At 55.4% G+C, this 13264-nt stretch overlaps 4 protein-coding genes across 4 annotated transcripts; 2 read left to right on the top strand and 2 right to left on the bottom strand.

The window, feature by feature from the left end:
- Positions 1 to 126: 126 nt before the first annotated feature.
- On the bottom strand, positions 127 to 2957 carry ISF_08909 (protein mannosyltransferase 1; the record flags this gene model as incomplete). The annotated part of the gene is made up of 3 exons (XM_018852512.1): positions 127 to 2318; positions 2383 to 2672; positions 2731 to 2957. 3 exons carry the CDS (start codon positions 2955 to 2957, stop codon positions 127 to 129), a joined length of 2709 nt encoding a protein of 902 aa, XP_018700348.1.
- A 1326-nt stretch (positions 2958 to 4283) lies between these two features.
- ISF_08908 (Pre-mRNA splicing factor PRP21-like protein) lies at positions 4284 to 5929 on the top strand (the record flags this gene model as incomplete). The annotated part of the gene is made up of 2 exons (XM_018852511.1): positions 4284 to 5565; positions 5619 to 5929. 2 exons carry the CDS (start codon positions 4284 to 4286, stop codon positions 5927 to 5929), a joined length of 1593 nt encoding a protein of 530 aa, XP_018700347.1.
- A 440-nt stretch (positions 5930 to 6369) lies between these two features.
- Positions 6370 to 10403, top strand: ISF_08907 (sorting nexin-3; the record flags this gene model as incomplete). The annotated part of the gene is made up of 8 exons (XM_018852510.1): positions 6370 to 6393; positions 6651 to 6869; positions 6949 to 7270; positions 7908 to 8354; positions 8462 to 8732; positions 8786 to 9459; positions 9525 to 9756; positions 9809 to 10403. The coding sequence occupies 8 exons, from the start codon at positions 6370 to 6372 to the stop codon at positions 10401 to 10403; spliced, it is 2784 nt and encodes a 927-aa protein (XP_018700346.1).
- A 173-nt stretch (positions 10404 to 10576) lies between these two features.
- ISF_08906 (Folylpolyglutamate synthetase) lies at positions 10577 to 12181 on the bottom strand (the record flags this gene model as incomplete). Its single annotated transcript, XM_018852509.1, has 3 exons — positions 10577 to 10812; positions 10866 to 12069; positions 12164 to 12181. The coding sequence occupies 3 exons, from the start codon at positions 12179 to 12181 to the stop codon at positions 10577 to 10579; spliced, it is 1458 nt and encodes a 485-aa protein (XP_018700345.1).
- Between the last annotated feature and the right edge of the window lie 1083 nt (positions 12182 to 13264).

Genomic DNA, 13264 nt, shown 5'->3' with positions numbered 1-13264 from the left:
GCCTCCCTTTGTTACATTTGAAAAGTAAAGCTCTGTATTTTAACATCCTTCCAATTCATCATGCCGAAGACGCCAGGTTTTGCCCCCAGACGCCCTTTCTTTTGTTTCTTTCCGAGTCCAAAATAATTACAGCTCGTCCTTGCGAGTGGCCTCCTTGCCTTCGCTCGCAGGCTTGGCCTTGGAGCCCTCGGCCTCCTTCTCGCCATCACGACTGGCGGCAAACTCCTTGGCTGCGCCAGCGTCCTTGCCAGCAACCGTCTTCTCGTCCACACCGTCTACGTCGGGGTGGGGAGGAGCAACGCCGGCACCGCCGAGCTTACCCTCCCAGCCGCCCTCCGGGGCCGGGATCTCGACACCGCTGTCGTCAACGACGCGCGTCTTCGTCTCATACTTGGTCTCGAAGTCAACCTTGCCCTTGAGTTCAGCAACCTGCTCGTCACTTAAAAGGTTACCATCCTGATCGCGGAACTCAATCTTCTCTTCCTTGGAGATGATGGAGGGTTCAGAGGATGGAGCAGTTACAGCAGTAGCGTTGAAAACCGCACTGCGGGCCGAGGCGTAGTCGTCGTACTTGTCGTAGAAGGTGTTGCAGTCAAAGTCCCAGTTAGAGAAGAGCTTGAGGGTGTTGCACTCGCCCTTGGTCCATTCGTTGCCGTAGGCCAGAGGGCTGTACAGAGCAAATGCAGCAATGGCGAGAACCAGGAACAGAGACGTGGCAGCGCGATTGATGACGGGCATATTCTTGCCCAGACCGCCGAAGCGAGCAGTGGCAAAGTCAAACAGCTGGCTGAGAGCAATAACACCAAAGTAGAGGGCAGGGAAGTAGTGATGGAGGAACAGCTGGCGCTTCATCAGGAAGAAGGGGAAGTAGTGCAGAGCCCAGCCAAGAATAGAGCTGCCAAGCTCGTAGTCGAAGCGCTTGAGGGTAGCGTTGGAGTAGTCATCGCAGCTACGTTGCCAGCGGAGAATGGCAATACCCTTGAAAGCAACCCAGATGGCAACGGTGACAGTGACGGACCACCAAATAATGGGGTTGCCCAGGAGGTAAATCTGGGTGTGGTTGCGGCCCCAGAAGTTGATACCGCGACGCAGAATGGGCCAAGACTCAGGTCGGGAATCCCAGGCATGAGAGTCGGTGAGACCGGCGTTCGTCTTCCACATAACCTGGTGAAGCTCGATAAACTTGCCGAAGAAGCCGGGCTTGCGGTAGTTGACCTTGGCGGCATCCTCACCAAGCTGGGGGTGCTCGTTGTGCTCGACGTACCACAAACTGTTGGGGAGGCTACCGCCTTTAGCGCAAGTAACTTCCTGCTGCTCAGAAGCCCAATCAGGAAGCTTGACCTTGTGGGAGAAGAGCACACAGCCAGTCATGAGATGAACAAGACGGAACTTGGTCTCGATGGTTCGGAGACGCTCCTTGGCAATAGCACCGTCTGACTGCTTCTTGACAATCTCGACCTTGAAGAAATCGTTGGCGTCACCGTCAAAGCCCTCATAGCCATACGCGGAAACTTCATTTTGCCAATCATGCTCGGACACAGGAGGGCGAACATCGTGAGAGTGAAGGCGACGGAAAGTAGGGGTGTGGAAGAGGCGAAGTACAGTGCCATCCTTGATGTACTGGGGCTCGGGGAGGCTATCCCATGCCTTTGTTCCGTTGATTGGTTGGCCGTCGATTCCAAGAGGCTGCGTCTGGTTCTCGAGCAGCCAGATGTTGTTGTCGTCCTTGTGGGGATAAAGCGTGATCTGCTGCTGCTTGGAGCCGGTTGGGTACATGAGAGGGTGGGAATGTAGGTAGCCGCCCTGGGTGTTGACGTGACGGATGGTGACGCGACTGCCCATAAGAACGTCGGCGGCAACATCGTTCATGCCCTTGTGGTTGAGCGTAGCCTGGAATTCAGAGCTCATGAAGCCGTCACCGTCACCGGGGTTAACGAGGCAGACGAAGTGGATGGCAAACATGGCCATGTAGAAGGCGGCCGGAATGACGATGAGGCACAGAACACGAGCGGCGAAGTGCTTAAACCAAGTGGGAAGAGAGACGTTCTTGTTGTCGCCGAGGAGGACCCAGAGCTGGACGAGGGTCAAGGCGCCAACCCAGGCAATGGTGAAGAGTCCAACCCACTTGATGCTGCCAGTGATACCCAGGCCAAGGCCAGTCATAGCAAGCCAGAACCACCAGGTGACGCTGAATGCCTTCGAGGGACCGAGCTCATGCTGGTTGGTGAAGCAGTTGAACGCAAGGGCAGTGAATGCGGTAGCGGCAACGAGGGGAGCATCGAGTAGGATGAGACGGGCCTGAGTAAGAAGACCGTTTTCTGTAGCAGGCTCAAGTATTAGCGAATGTCTGACTGGAGGCAAATGTGGCTTGGTTGCGCGCACCGAAGATGATGAGGCCGGCGCCCATGGCAGCGGTGAAAGTACGGCAGCCGACAGCTTTGAGCGTCAGGAAGATGCAAGGGATAAGAAAGATTCCGCAGAGGGCAGGATAGAGGCGCATGGCAACGTAGGGAACACCAGGCTCCAGATAGTCCTTGCCAATATCCTTGAAGTCAAAGTCACCGTCGAAGCCAGCAAGCCAGCCCGTCAGGGCAATGAGCATCTTGGCCAGAGGAGGGTGAACGTCCATGAAGAACTTTCCCTTGATGTATTTGGAAGCAAAGCCACCAAAGCTAGAGGGGATGCGTTGTCAGTCTCTGCCGAAAGGTTGATGAATTGGGCGGGGCATACTGGACTTCGTCAAACACAACGCTGGTGGGCTGCGAGATTCGAAAGATGCGCACAGCAGCGCCGACAATGGTCAGGGCAAGAAGCACGAGGTAGTCAGTGCCGGGGAGCAGGAAAACATCGTTGTCCTCTACGCCGTCAGACTGATACGACGTGCTTTTTCCCTTGGCCGCAACTTGGGACTTTTCTGGCAGGGGGCTTTTGCCCCGAGCCGAGCTTGGTCTGGCCATTGTAGAATATTAAATCTGCGAGGAGACGTCGATCGAGCAGTTGAGTAAGATCGATGGTTTCGAAGCAGTGTCGTCAATTCGGACTAGAAGAATGGCAGAAATCAATTCGATAAGAAAACGTGAAAGAGTGTGGTGAATATAATTCAATACGGGGACGAGCCAAGCAGAACCGAAATAAAGTAGGAACTGCCTATAAAGCAAAGCCCGTGAAGAAGAAAATAGAAAAGATGAAAAAGAAACGCCACGAGTCCGCCAGGAAGCAGAAAGCCGTGGAGGTTGAAGAAACACGTCGGCGTGAGGAAAGGGGGGGAGGAGGAGGGAGGAGAAGGAGAGAGGCATTGGCGATACGGCGCGCATCACGGAAATGTAGCTACGTTGGCCTGATGGGGCGAAGGTTTGCCTTGGCTGCTTGAACGCCCCTTGCTGGATCGCACGCTGCTTTACGCGAAGTTAGTGCTGTAAATCCAGCTAAAGCGGCTTAACGGAGCTTGCTGTCAGTCGGTGCATCGCTGAAGCCTTTCCTTAATTTGTCCGAGTCCCTGTGGCAGGGGCTTGAGGCGGGGCAGCACGGGCGCATCAAGCAGGCTGTATTTGGTGCCGCTTTACGGGTTATTTATGGACATTGCCCGTGCCCTTCCTCATGCCATTCAGCTCCGCGGTGCTTCTACCCTGGGGAAAATCATTTACACGTCAGGGCCAAGCACACGGCTTTCTCGGTTCGAGTCTGGGACTGTCTCTTCAATCTATCATCCAATCAATGGAATAAGGCGCCATCCTTGCTCCCCGACCTCTCCAACAATGGATTGCGCAACACCAGATGAAGTCTATTCACATCGGCCGTACATCAATCCGCACATCAGGGGGTGCCAACCAGCTGCGCTTTGGCCGATCCAGAATTTTATTAGGTACTAGCCTCTTAGGTCCTTACAAGTTAAGTCGTTATGCTGGCTAATTATCCGTTCTCTGACCGGAATGGATGTTGACATTTTAAATACAAGAGAACCCAATATTTGCTCGTCACACATCTTTTTCCCTTCCCCTGTTTATTATGACCAGGCATTCTTGCAATGCGATCCAATACGACCTAAAATTAACAACCGCCCGTACTAATCCGTATTGAAGGGCTGTTCCACTGAAACGCGTAGCTTCACCTGCTGTGTCCAAAACCTGATGACTAAGCTTGCTCGGCCGGGTTAACCTACCACCGAGTTTTCCTAGTCTGCTACATGAGCCTCGCGCATCGCGAAATTTCCAAGACACGGCCAGCGTCTCTGCATCGGCTACTTTTTCTCGCATAACCAGCTCTAGGACAATCCTGTCCTCAAGATGGCTGCAAACGGGACCAACGGCGACTCGGCCACCGCCATCGATGATATCAAACCCCCGGCTGGCGTTGTACTGCCGCCCCGCGAGATTCGCAACATTCTCGAAAAAACGGCCGGTTACGTTGCGCGTAATGGTGCCGTTTTCGAGGATCGCATCCGCGACAAGGAGCAGACTAACCCCAAGTTTAGCTTCCTGAACCCCGATGACGCCTACCACGGATACTACGAATGGCGTCTAGCCGAGGTGCGTGCCGGCCGTGGAACCGATGTTGCTGCTGGTCGCGCTGGCGAGGCAAGCAAGGAACCCGAAAAGCCCCAAGGCCCTCCTCAACCTCCCGACTTTCAATTCTCTGCGCGCATGCCCAGGATCAACCAAAAGGATCTCGACATCATCCGTTTAACGGCCCTGTTTGTTGCCAAGAATGGCCGTCAGTTCATGACGCAGCTCGCGCAGCGTGAGAGTGGCAACCCGCAATTCCAGTTTCTTATCCCTAACCACACATTCCACAACTTCTTTCAACGCATCATCGATCAATACACAACACTATTACGAGCCGGCGGTCTCGGCGGGGAGGGTGGCAAGCTCCAGGAAGAGCAAGTTGCCGAGCTTGAGAAGAACATTGCCGACAAATTCCACGTGCTCACGCGCGCAAAACAACGAGGCGAGTACATCAAATGGCAGGAGCAAGAAAAGACCAAGAAGGAAGAGGCAGAAGAGGAGGCCAAGGCTGAGTTTGCGCGCATCGACTGGGGCGATTTTGTCATTGTCGAGACCATCACCTTCACCGACAGCGACGAGACGGCCAATTTACCGCCCCCGACGACTCTATCCGAGCTCCAATATGCATCTCTAGAAGACAGAAACAAAGCCTCCATTAGCGCCAACTTGCGCATCGAAGAGGCTATGCCTGGGGAAGAGCTGGACCAGAACGGTTATTCTGGCCATGTGTCGGCGCCTGCGCCTGCGCCTGTGCCGGCCTACCCGCTTCCTGTTCACCCTGGCTATGCTCAACCGCATAACCAACCAGACTACCCGCCCCAGATGCCTCAACCGACTCAAAAATCCGCGCAGGAGCTTGAGGAAGAGCGGAGAATACACGAGCGCGCCGAGGCGCAGGCGCGTATGCACCAGGCCCAGAACGTCGCCCGTGGTGGTGCACCTCCGATGAAGATTCGAGAAAATTACGTGCCTGGAGCCCAAAAGGCGAAAAAGGTGCAAACAGCAATGTGCCCCAATTGCAAGCAACAGATCCCTATCAATGAAATGGAAGAACACATGCGAAGTAAGTCTCGTCAGCCACATCGTAGAGAAAAAGGTATGCTGACATGACTCTAGTTGAACTCTTGGATCCCCGGTGGAAGGAACAAAAGTCCAAGGCCGATGCCCGTCACGCCCCTTCCAACATGTCGCAGGTTGATGTGGCCAATAATCTGAAGCGACTCGCCAGTCAGCGCAGCGATGTGTTTGACCCTGTCACCGGTCTGGCCGTGTCCGAGGACGAGCTAGCCAGAAGGAAGAAGGCCGCCATCAATAGCTTCGACGGCAATCCCGAGGGCCAAAGCCAGGCACACATAAGCCATCTCCAGGGCATGAATGTTGAGGAGCAGATCCGCGCCATCCACCAAAAGTTTGCGGACAAGAAGTAGCGCACGGTAGAGGTCGGCCTGGTGAGACACAGTTTCGGGATATACAACACTTTACATGGGAATTTAACAACACTGTTCTATGGCAGTCGGGCGTTTTTTTTGCTTTTGTCTTTACTTTACGGCATACCGAAGGCGGCGAAGTTCAGGTTTCTAGGTACAATATGGGAGCGTTGGTGGGGAAGCAAGAGACTTTGCTCGACGACTGAGCAGTGTACAGATAGCAAGAAGCTGACGAGATTTAAATAATACCAAACCCGCAGAAGATGCAGCCTGCGAGACTACAGCTTTCTCTTTTTTCACAAATATAATCCAACAACGTACAGCGCGCCACCTGTGAAATGCTCCAGCGCCATCCATGATTGGCTAGGCGGGGCGCCCTGCTGGAAGCTGCGAAGAAAGTCTCGACAACCCCCACCTTGGCCGTCTTCAGCCGAGACAGAATGACGCTCTTCTCCGCATCGTTTGTACAGCCTCGACCAAGCGCAAGCATCGCGCACTTTTCTCTCCTCTCGACACCGATATACACCGAAGCCTCGTTGATCCTGCCATCTGCGTAGCGGAACCTTTGCATTCTGAAGGAGAGCGACACGGCCGCGACCCGATCTACCTCGTAAACAAGAACGCTCAGCTGCCGCGCGACAACAGCACAACCGTTGCGCCGTGCGTTGTGCGTTGCCGGCAACTAACCTCGCTCCCACCTTGACTCGTTCAACCCGCCAAGCTGTCGGACAATCAGACTCCCGGCCAGGGCGCCGGCACAAACCAGCCCTCCAAGTCCCCTCCTCCGCCCATTGCCACCGCCGCGGCCGCCGCGACGGCGCCCGGCCCCAAGATCAAGAGTCCCAACCTGCACCGACCAATCATGCAGGCCATGCCTGACAACCGGCAGCAGAGCTTCGACGAGATCTACGGGCCGCCCGAGAACTTTCTCGAGATTGAGGTGCGTCCCAGCGCCCCTCCCTTTCCGCGACTAGCTTGGCTGCGCGCGTGACTATCCTAACCGGAAGATCAAAAACCAGGTCCGCAACCCGCGAACGCACGGCATGGGCCGCTCCATGTACACCGACTACGAGATCCAGTGCCGCACCAATATCCCCGCGTTCAAGCTCCGCCAGAGCTCGGTGCGCCGCCGGTACTCCGACTTTGAGTACTTCCGCGACATCCTGGAGCGCGAGAGTGCGCGCGTGACCATCCCGCCGCTGCCGGGCAAGGTCTTCACGAACCGCTTCAGCGACGACGTCATCGAGGGGCGGCGCGCGGGCCTGGAGAAGTTTCTCAAGATTGTGGTGGGACACCCGCTGCTGCAGACGGGCAGTAAGGTGCTCGCTGCCTTTGTACAGGGTGAGTCGTTGCTGGTGGTGGTGGGTATGACCGGATTTGGTCTGGGTGTGATATCTAACATGTCGAGTAGACCCAAACTGGGACCGGAACGCTTGGTGAACCGTGAGGGGGGGGGGGCGCGTGAAGGCAGGAAGAAGAGATGAGGCGCGGGTGAACTGGGTTGGGACGTTTCCTTTGTCGGCTCCAACGTTGATTAACTTTAGGCCCAATTTGTCATTCGCAATGCATGGTTTTTGCCAGTTTTTAATTGAAACCTTCCTTTACAATTGCGTCTGCATATTGGTTATACTGGCGGGTACTTGTCTCTGGTTATGATTCTCTTGCAACAGGACCAAATACTACATAGGGTCGTCCGTCAATCTCGCAGCAGTACCGGAAAATAAAATAATGGAAAAGATAAAGAAAAATAGATATATACGATATTTAACCAAGCTTTACTCACTGCCATAATTCTCGGACTTGAGTCCAATCCCGAGCCCATTGTCTTGCTGCGCTATTTGTGCGTTTGTCATGGCCAAGGTTCGGCGGGCCGCCGGCTGGTTCGTTCCTTCATCAACACCACGCAACAGCATCTAATCACTCGGTCCCTCCAAAAAGCCGACCAAGACACAATCACAGACTGGGATAACTTCTCCAGCGCACTTCTCCTCGGATAGCTGCGTTGGTATCCGTGAATCATCAACGCTGGCACCCGCACCGTCGGCCGTCTGCATCCACGCCCCTGAGACTTCCCTCCGCTTGCTAGTCATGAACTGCCACAGCGTGTCAAGGCTCGCTCGTCGAGCTGTTACCACGCATCACAGCTTTTTAAAAAGCAAACTGGTGGGACCTCTCATCGCTCGACATCTTACGCAGTCCAGGGCTCGACCGGACAAGTGCTGTGCGTCACGAACGAGCAAGTCGTCGCAGGGGGAGCAGCCGGCGCCGTCGATAGGCTTCTGGGCGTCCCGGTCGACATGGCACAGGGCTTCCATCAACACCGTCCGCTGCCTCGTTGGGTGCACGACGGGCGACTTTAGTGCCATGTGGTTGCTCCAGGCGCACTGCCCCGAGCTGGGCATGTCCACCATCATGGGCATCTCCAGTACGTCAAACCCTTCCCACCCACCCTGATTTCGAACCCACCCTCCCCTCTTGTTGTGCAGAGCGTCCAGAACTCGTCTAACACGAGTGTACACTCGTTATTCACAGTGGCTGCGGGCATATCAACATCCATGGTGCTCGAGACGGCGCTGCTTCGCCTTGGTCGTGATAAACTGCCATGGCCGGCGGCCGCCAAGACTGCGGCGGGCATGAGCCTTATCTCCATGATCACAATGGAGCTTGCCGAGAATGTGGTTGACTATTCCCTGACGGGTGGCGCAGTGGCATTCGATTCACTGTCGTTTTGGCTGGCGGCCCTGGTGTCCATGGGCGCAGGGTTCCTCGCGCCACTGCCATACAACTACCACCGGCTGAGAAAGTACGGCAAAGCATGCCACTGAATCAATCAAGCTTCGTCATGTAGTGAGATAGTTGTAAGATAGGTCGCTTGACAAGCACTCACACGAGTTCGTTTGAGCTCAGTTTGCCAGCATTTAAGAGCACTCGCCCCTCTTCCTCGACTCTACTTTGTCACCTTTGTTCTTTTGCAACAGTAGTTGATTCGAACCCGATCTTCGAACAGCAGAGACTTGAAAACCATCGAAAGCCCGCTATGGAGTATTTTGATGGTGACCCCGTCCATCCGCAGCCCTTGCTGCCGCCACCGTTCTACCCCAGTATTTACAACGTGAAGGTGGCCTTGGAGTCGCTGAACTTGGAGGGCAGCTATGTCTTTGAGTCTGAAATGCATGGCCCAAGATATATACTTTACAGATTCCGCAGAGACGACGGGTCCCATATCGCTCTGCGCATGATGCAGCCGTACCGCGTTGTCGCAAGCGCCGAATACGTTCGGACCGCTGTGCGGCGAGAGGTCAGCATTCTGAAAAAGCTGGAGAGCATCCAATTCCAGTGGGCTCCGAGATGCATCGCTTTTGACCTATCGTTTAATAACCCGATTGGGCGTCCTTTCCTGGTCGTAACGTGGATGGCGGGCCAGACGCTGATCTGGACAAGGGACCACCCAGGACCGGATCTGCGGGCGCGGGTGCTGAACCAGCTTTCACAGATACAACTGGAGCTGATACATACTTCTCTGCAAAGATGTAAGGGTCAAACTCACCCTGTGAACTGATGAAGGCTTGGAAACTGGCTAATTTGGAGATGACAGCTAACCCAACGGCTAAACAATATTACTCGCGACTGATTCACGACAATATGATGGCTGTTCCCAGGGGGATGTCTGGTATTGGTGGCGTGCCTACGCAGGAGGACTATTGGGCACAGTTGACGCATCTAGAGAACGTACTCGTCTCTGGCCACGGCGACAAGGAGTACGCCATCGCCCACACCAACATACTTGCCGAAAACATCATCGTCGATTCGGACTACAACATAGAATGGTAACTTGTTTGCTCCCTCGCTCTTTAGAAATACACTGACAGTCAACACCAGCATTGTCGGTTGGAGTCACGCCGGCGTCGTGCCTCTCGGTCACGCCGCCACCCTCCCTCGTCTCCTGGTGCCCACCAGGGTCCCCAGAGACCCCCTTGAGAAGCAGCTTGCGCAAATGGCTGCGCTCTTTGACAAGTTCAATTACTGGACTGTGCTCGCGAACAGCCCCGTGATGACGCTGGGCACACAGGCCATGTCCAAGTGGCAAATGGGCGAGGACGGCGACTTTCGCGCCTTGTACATGCTGTCAATGAATCACTTTGGCGTGCTCTCGTGGTTGTCCAGCCAGGATTGGCGGCCCCCGTCCTGCAATAGCTACTGCGCGCCAATGCGCCAGACGCCGCCTGTGTCCTTCCCCGCTGGCCCGACCAGAGTGCCCAGGGCAACAGCCCCGACGGGAAGCGTGAGAGGGTACCAGGCTGAGCCGTCTTGGGACGAGGCTGTTCCATCGCGGGAGGAGCCTTTTCCGTCGCGAGAACAAGCTGTTCCGTCGCAGGAAGAAGTTATTCCGGCGCAGGGGGAAAATATTCCACCGAGCGAAAGGGCTGCTCCATCGCGAGACGAGCCCGAAATGAAAGATGAGCCTTCTGAGTGAGGGAGCGACGTTGAGCGTAGATGGGTTGCGGAAAGCATATTAGCATGCATTGCTGCATTCATTGCACGAAGAAGAGCGGAAAGATTTTGCCGAAGGAAAAAAATGAAAGAATTGAAGAATGGATGTCCGAAATCAGAAATTGTTTAGTATTGAATGCTTTATGTACTGCTTATCTAGTATGTTCTCATGACGAGCTCGTCGCCGCCCAGAGCGCCTAGAGACTGGCCAACGAGGTGGGCCGACCCTGTGATGAGAACCTGCAAATGCGTATTAGGCGAGCTTTTTTGCAGCTCCTTGACCATGTCGATGGCTACATCGGCAGTGATGGCATGCTGTATCGGTACTTGGAGGTTGCGCGACTTCCAAAACTCGAGCTGCTCCGAGGCCACGGATTCCGGTATCGGAATGTCTGCACCTCTTTAGTGAGCATTCCCGAGTAACACAAGGGTCTATTGAGCTTACCGTAGCGATTATATGATGATAGTATTACCTGGTCAAAAGCCAGGTCATACTGTGAGGCAGACTCCAGCAGCACGTCCACGAGGCGCTCCGTGCTGCGATCCGAGGCGTGCCCGAAGACGAGCACCCGCCGACAGGGCCTGTCTGCGTGCACCTTCCGCACCGCCCGCGACTCTTCCTGAAACCAGTCGACCGCCACCGGGAGGCTGAGCTCGTTGTGCGCTGCGTCGAGGAACCAGTGCACCCGGTCCCTGTGCAGATACTGGAACCGCCCCGGCCACTCGCACCGCGCGATGCCATTCTCAATGTCCGCTTCCGACAGCCCCTCGTCCCCGCGCTCCTCCAGGGCGGCGTTGGCCAGCGCAATCGCCAGCGCTGCGTTCTCCCTCTGCGCGCGCTGCCTCACCCCCGATGACGAGTCCTCCGCGCCACCGACGACCTCGTGCAGCGGCGCGCCAATCTCTTCGGCCTGCTGGCGGAGGACCTCGGCGGGGACCTCGTCCTGCGGGACCGTGAAGGCCGGCCGGCCGGGTTTCATGATGCCGCTTTTGTGCCAGGCGATGCGGTCGACGCCCGGCCCGAGCAGCGCCGCATGGTCCAAGCCGATGCGCGCAAAGCCGCAGGCGAGCGGCCTGCGGAAGATATTGGTCGCGTCCTTGCGCCCGCCCGCGTGGACCTCGTAGACGGCGACGCCGACGCGCCGTTTCTTGAAGATGTGCACGGAGAGCAGCGTGAGGAGCTGGAGGTAGCCGGGGCGGTAACTACTGTCTGCTGCTTCTTCCGCGCGGAGCTTGTGCCACACCTCGAAGAAGGCAGAGGCAAAGTCGGCCTCGGAGACGGGGGCCAGGTCCACGCGGATGCGGTCGCGCTCGGTCAGGACGTGCGGAGAGGTGTAGAGGCCGACGGGCACGCGCTGGCCGGTGCGGGCAAAGTGCTCCCGTAGGAGGGAGGCGGTTAGGGCGGCAGTGCTGCCCTTGCCTTTGGTCCCGGTGATGTGGATGACGTTGAGTGCATCGAGGTCCTGGGAGCGGTGCTGGTATTTAGGATGTATTTCTACGCTGCGGATAAAGTCGCTGCTTACTGTATGTCCCAACTGCGCGAGCCACTCGATCATGCCATAGTTGTTGGGGATGTTGAGCCGCGGCTCGTCCGGCTTGGTCGTCGCTTTGGCGAGCCGGGTCTGGCTCCGAAGCAGCTTGACAGCCTCCTATTTTCGTAATGTCAGGTCGACGTTTTAATTAGGCAGATGGGAGGGGCAGGCAAGATCACAGCTACTGGGACGACAGAGAGGGCAGACTCACTTGATATGTCTCCTGCATGGTGTGGCTGTTCTGGGACAGTGAGGGCGATCGTCGCTGCATGAGGCGCTGGCCAGTAAATGTCGCGCGTCGCATATCCAGGCTGCTTGACGCCACGCCACGTTGCGCCTGTCCAATCTTATTGCGCCCAGAGCTGCCGCAGCGTGTCGCGCATTGTTTCTTGTAGTTTCGAGCTACACGCTCCTGTTTTCCAGGCAGATTGATAGTGAGGGCTGCAGATGTAGTGACAAGGAGACGATGTGACTGATCCCTGGACGTTGAGAGTTCTATAGGCCGAGCGCTGGCCCGCCATACTACAGCCGCTCCCGCTGTCGGGGTCCGCGACTGGCAATCGCAAAACTATGTCGCTGATTCATTGCAGAGAGTGATATTAGTGGATTTTACTAGATCAAAAAAATGATGACACTGTACGCAGAAAAAAAACTGCGTTGTAATAAATACAATAGTGTAGAGACCAACTGACAAGTTTGTACCAGCACCAACTGTCGTGTTAGTCTCCTGGTAGCTTGTGAGAAATGATAGCATCATATTGTTGTCAAAATAGGCCACGTCTGTATCCGTAGCTGTATCGAATCGGACTTCCTGTCAAAGCCTGGCAGCTTCATTACAAGTGCATACCTTGGTTTCGCGTTTGTCATTGTTAAGGCAGCCACAGTGCCCGTACAGTGTACACACCGTTCTATTACAGTACGGACAGCTGGCCCCAAATCTGAAACGCACACTGGTGAGTTGCATCTGCAACCCAAACCGAACGCCTATTTGCTGGGAAACTCTGCAACTATCCAGCCTTAATAAAGCATCGCCGCCTCGTCTCCCATCGAATCCATCAAATTATCGAGATGCGACCCTCCGGCGCCTGCCGAAAGGTACCATTGTGGTGCCCACTGAACCTTGCCGCTTCCTAGCGCCACCATTCTGGGCCACACCGTGCTAGTGCTTTCACATGCTCGAATCAATAACATCATTTCCATCCTTTAAACACCACCCGACTCGCATAATTCGCCACGTTCCTCGCATCCCGCTAATCTCTTTCCATATTTTATTTACTTTGCGTTTTCTTTCGACCTTTATCTGACCTCCTTC

The sequence above is a fragment of the Cordyceps fumosorosea genome (assembly GCF_001636725.1).
Source record: "Cordyceps fumosorosea ARSEF 2679 chromosome Unknown scaffold_37, whole genome shotgun sequence".
NCBI lineage: Eukaryota > Fungi > Ascomycota > Sordariomycetes > Hypocreales > Cordycipitaceae > Cordyceps > Cordyceps fumosorosea.
The sequence above is the reverse complement of the archived record's forward strand: the minus strand, read 5'-3'. Positions and strand labels throughout refer to the sequence as shown.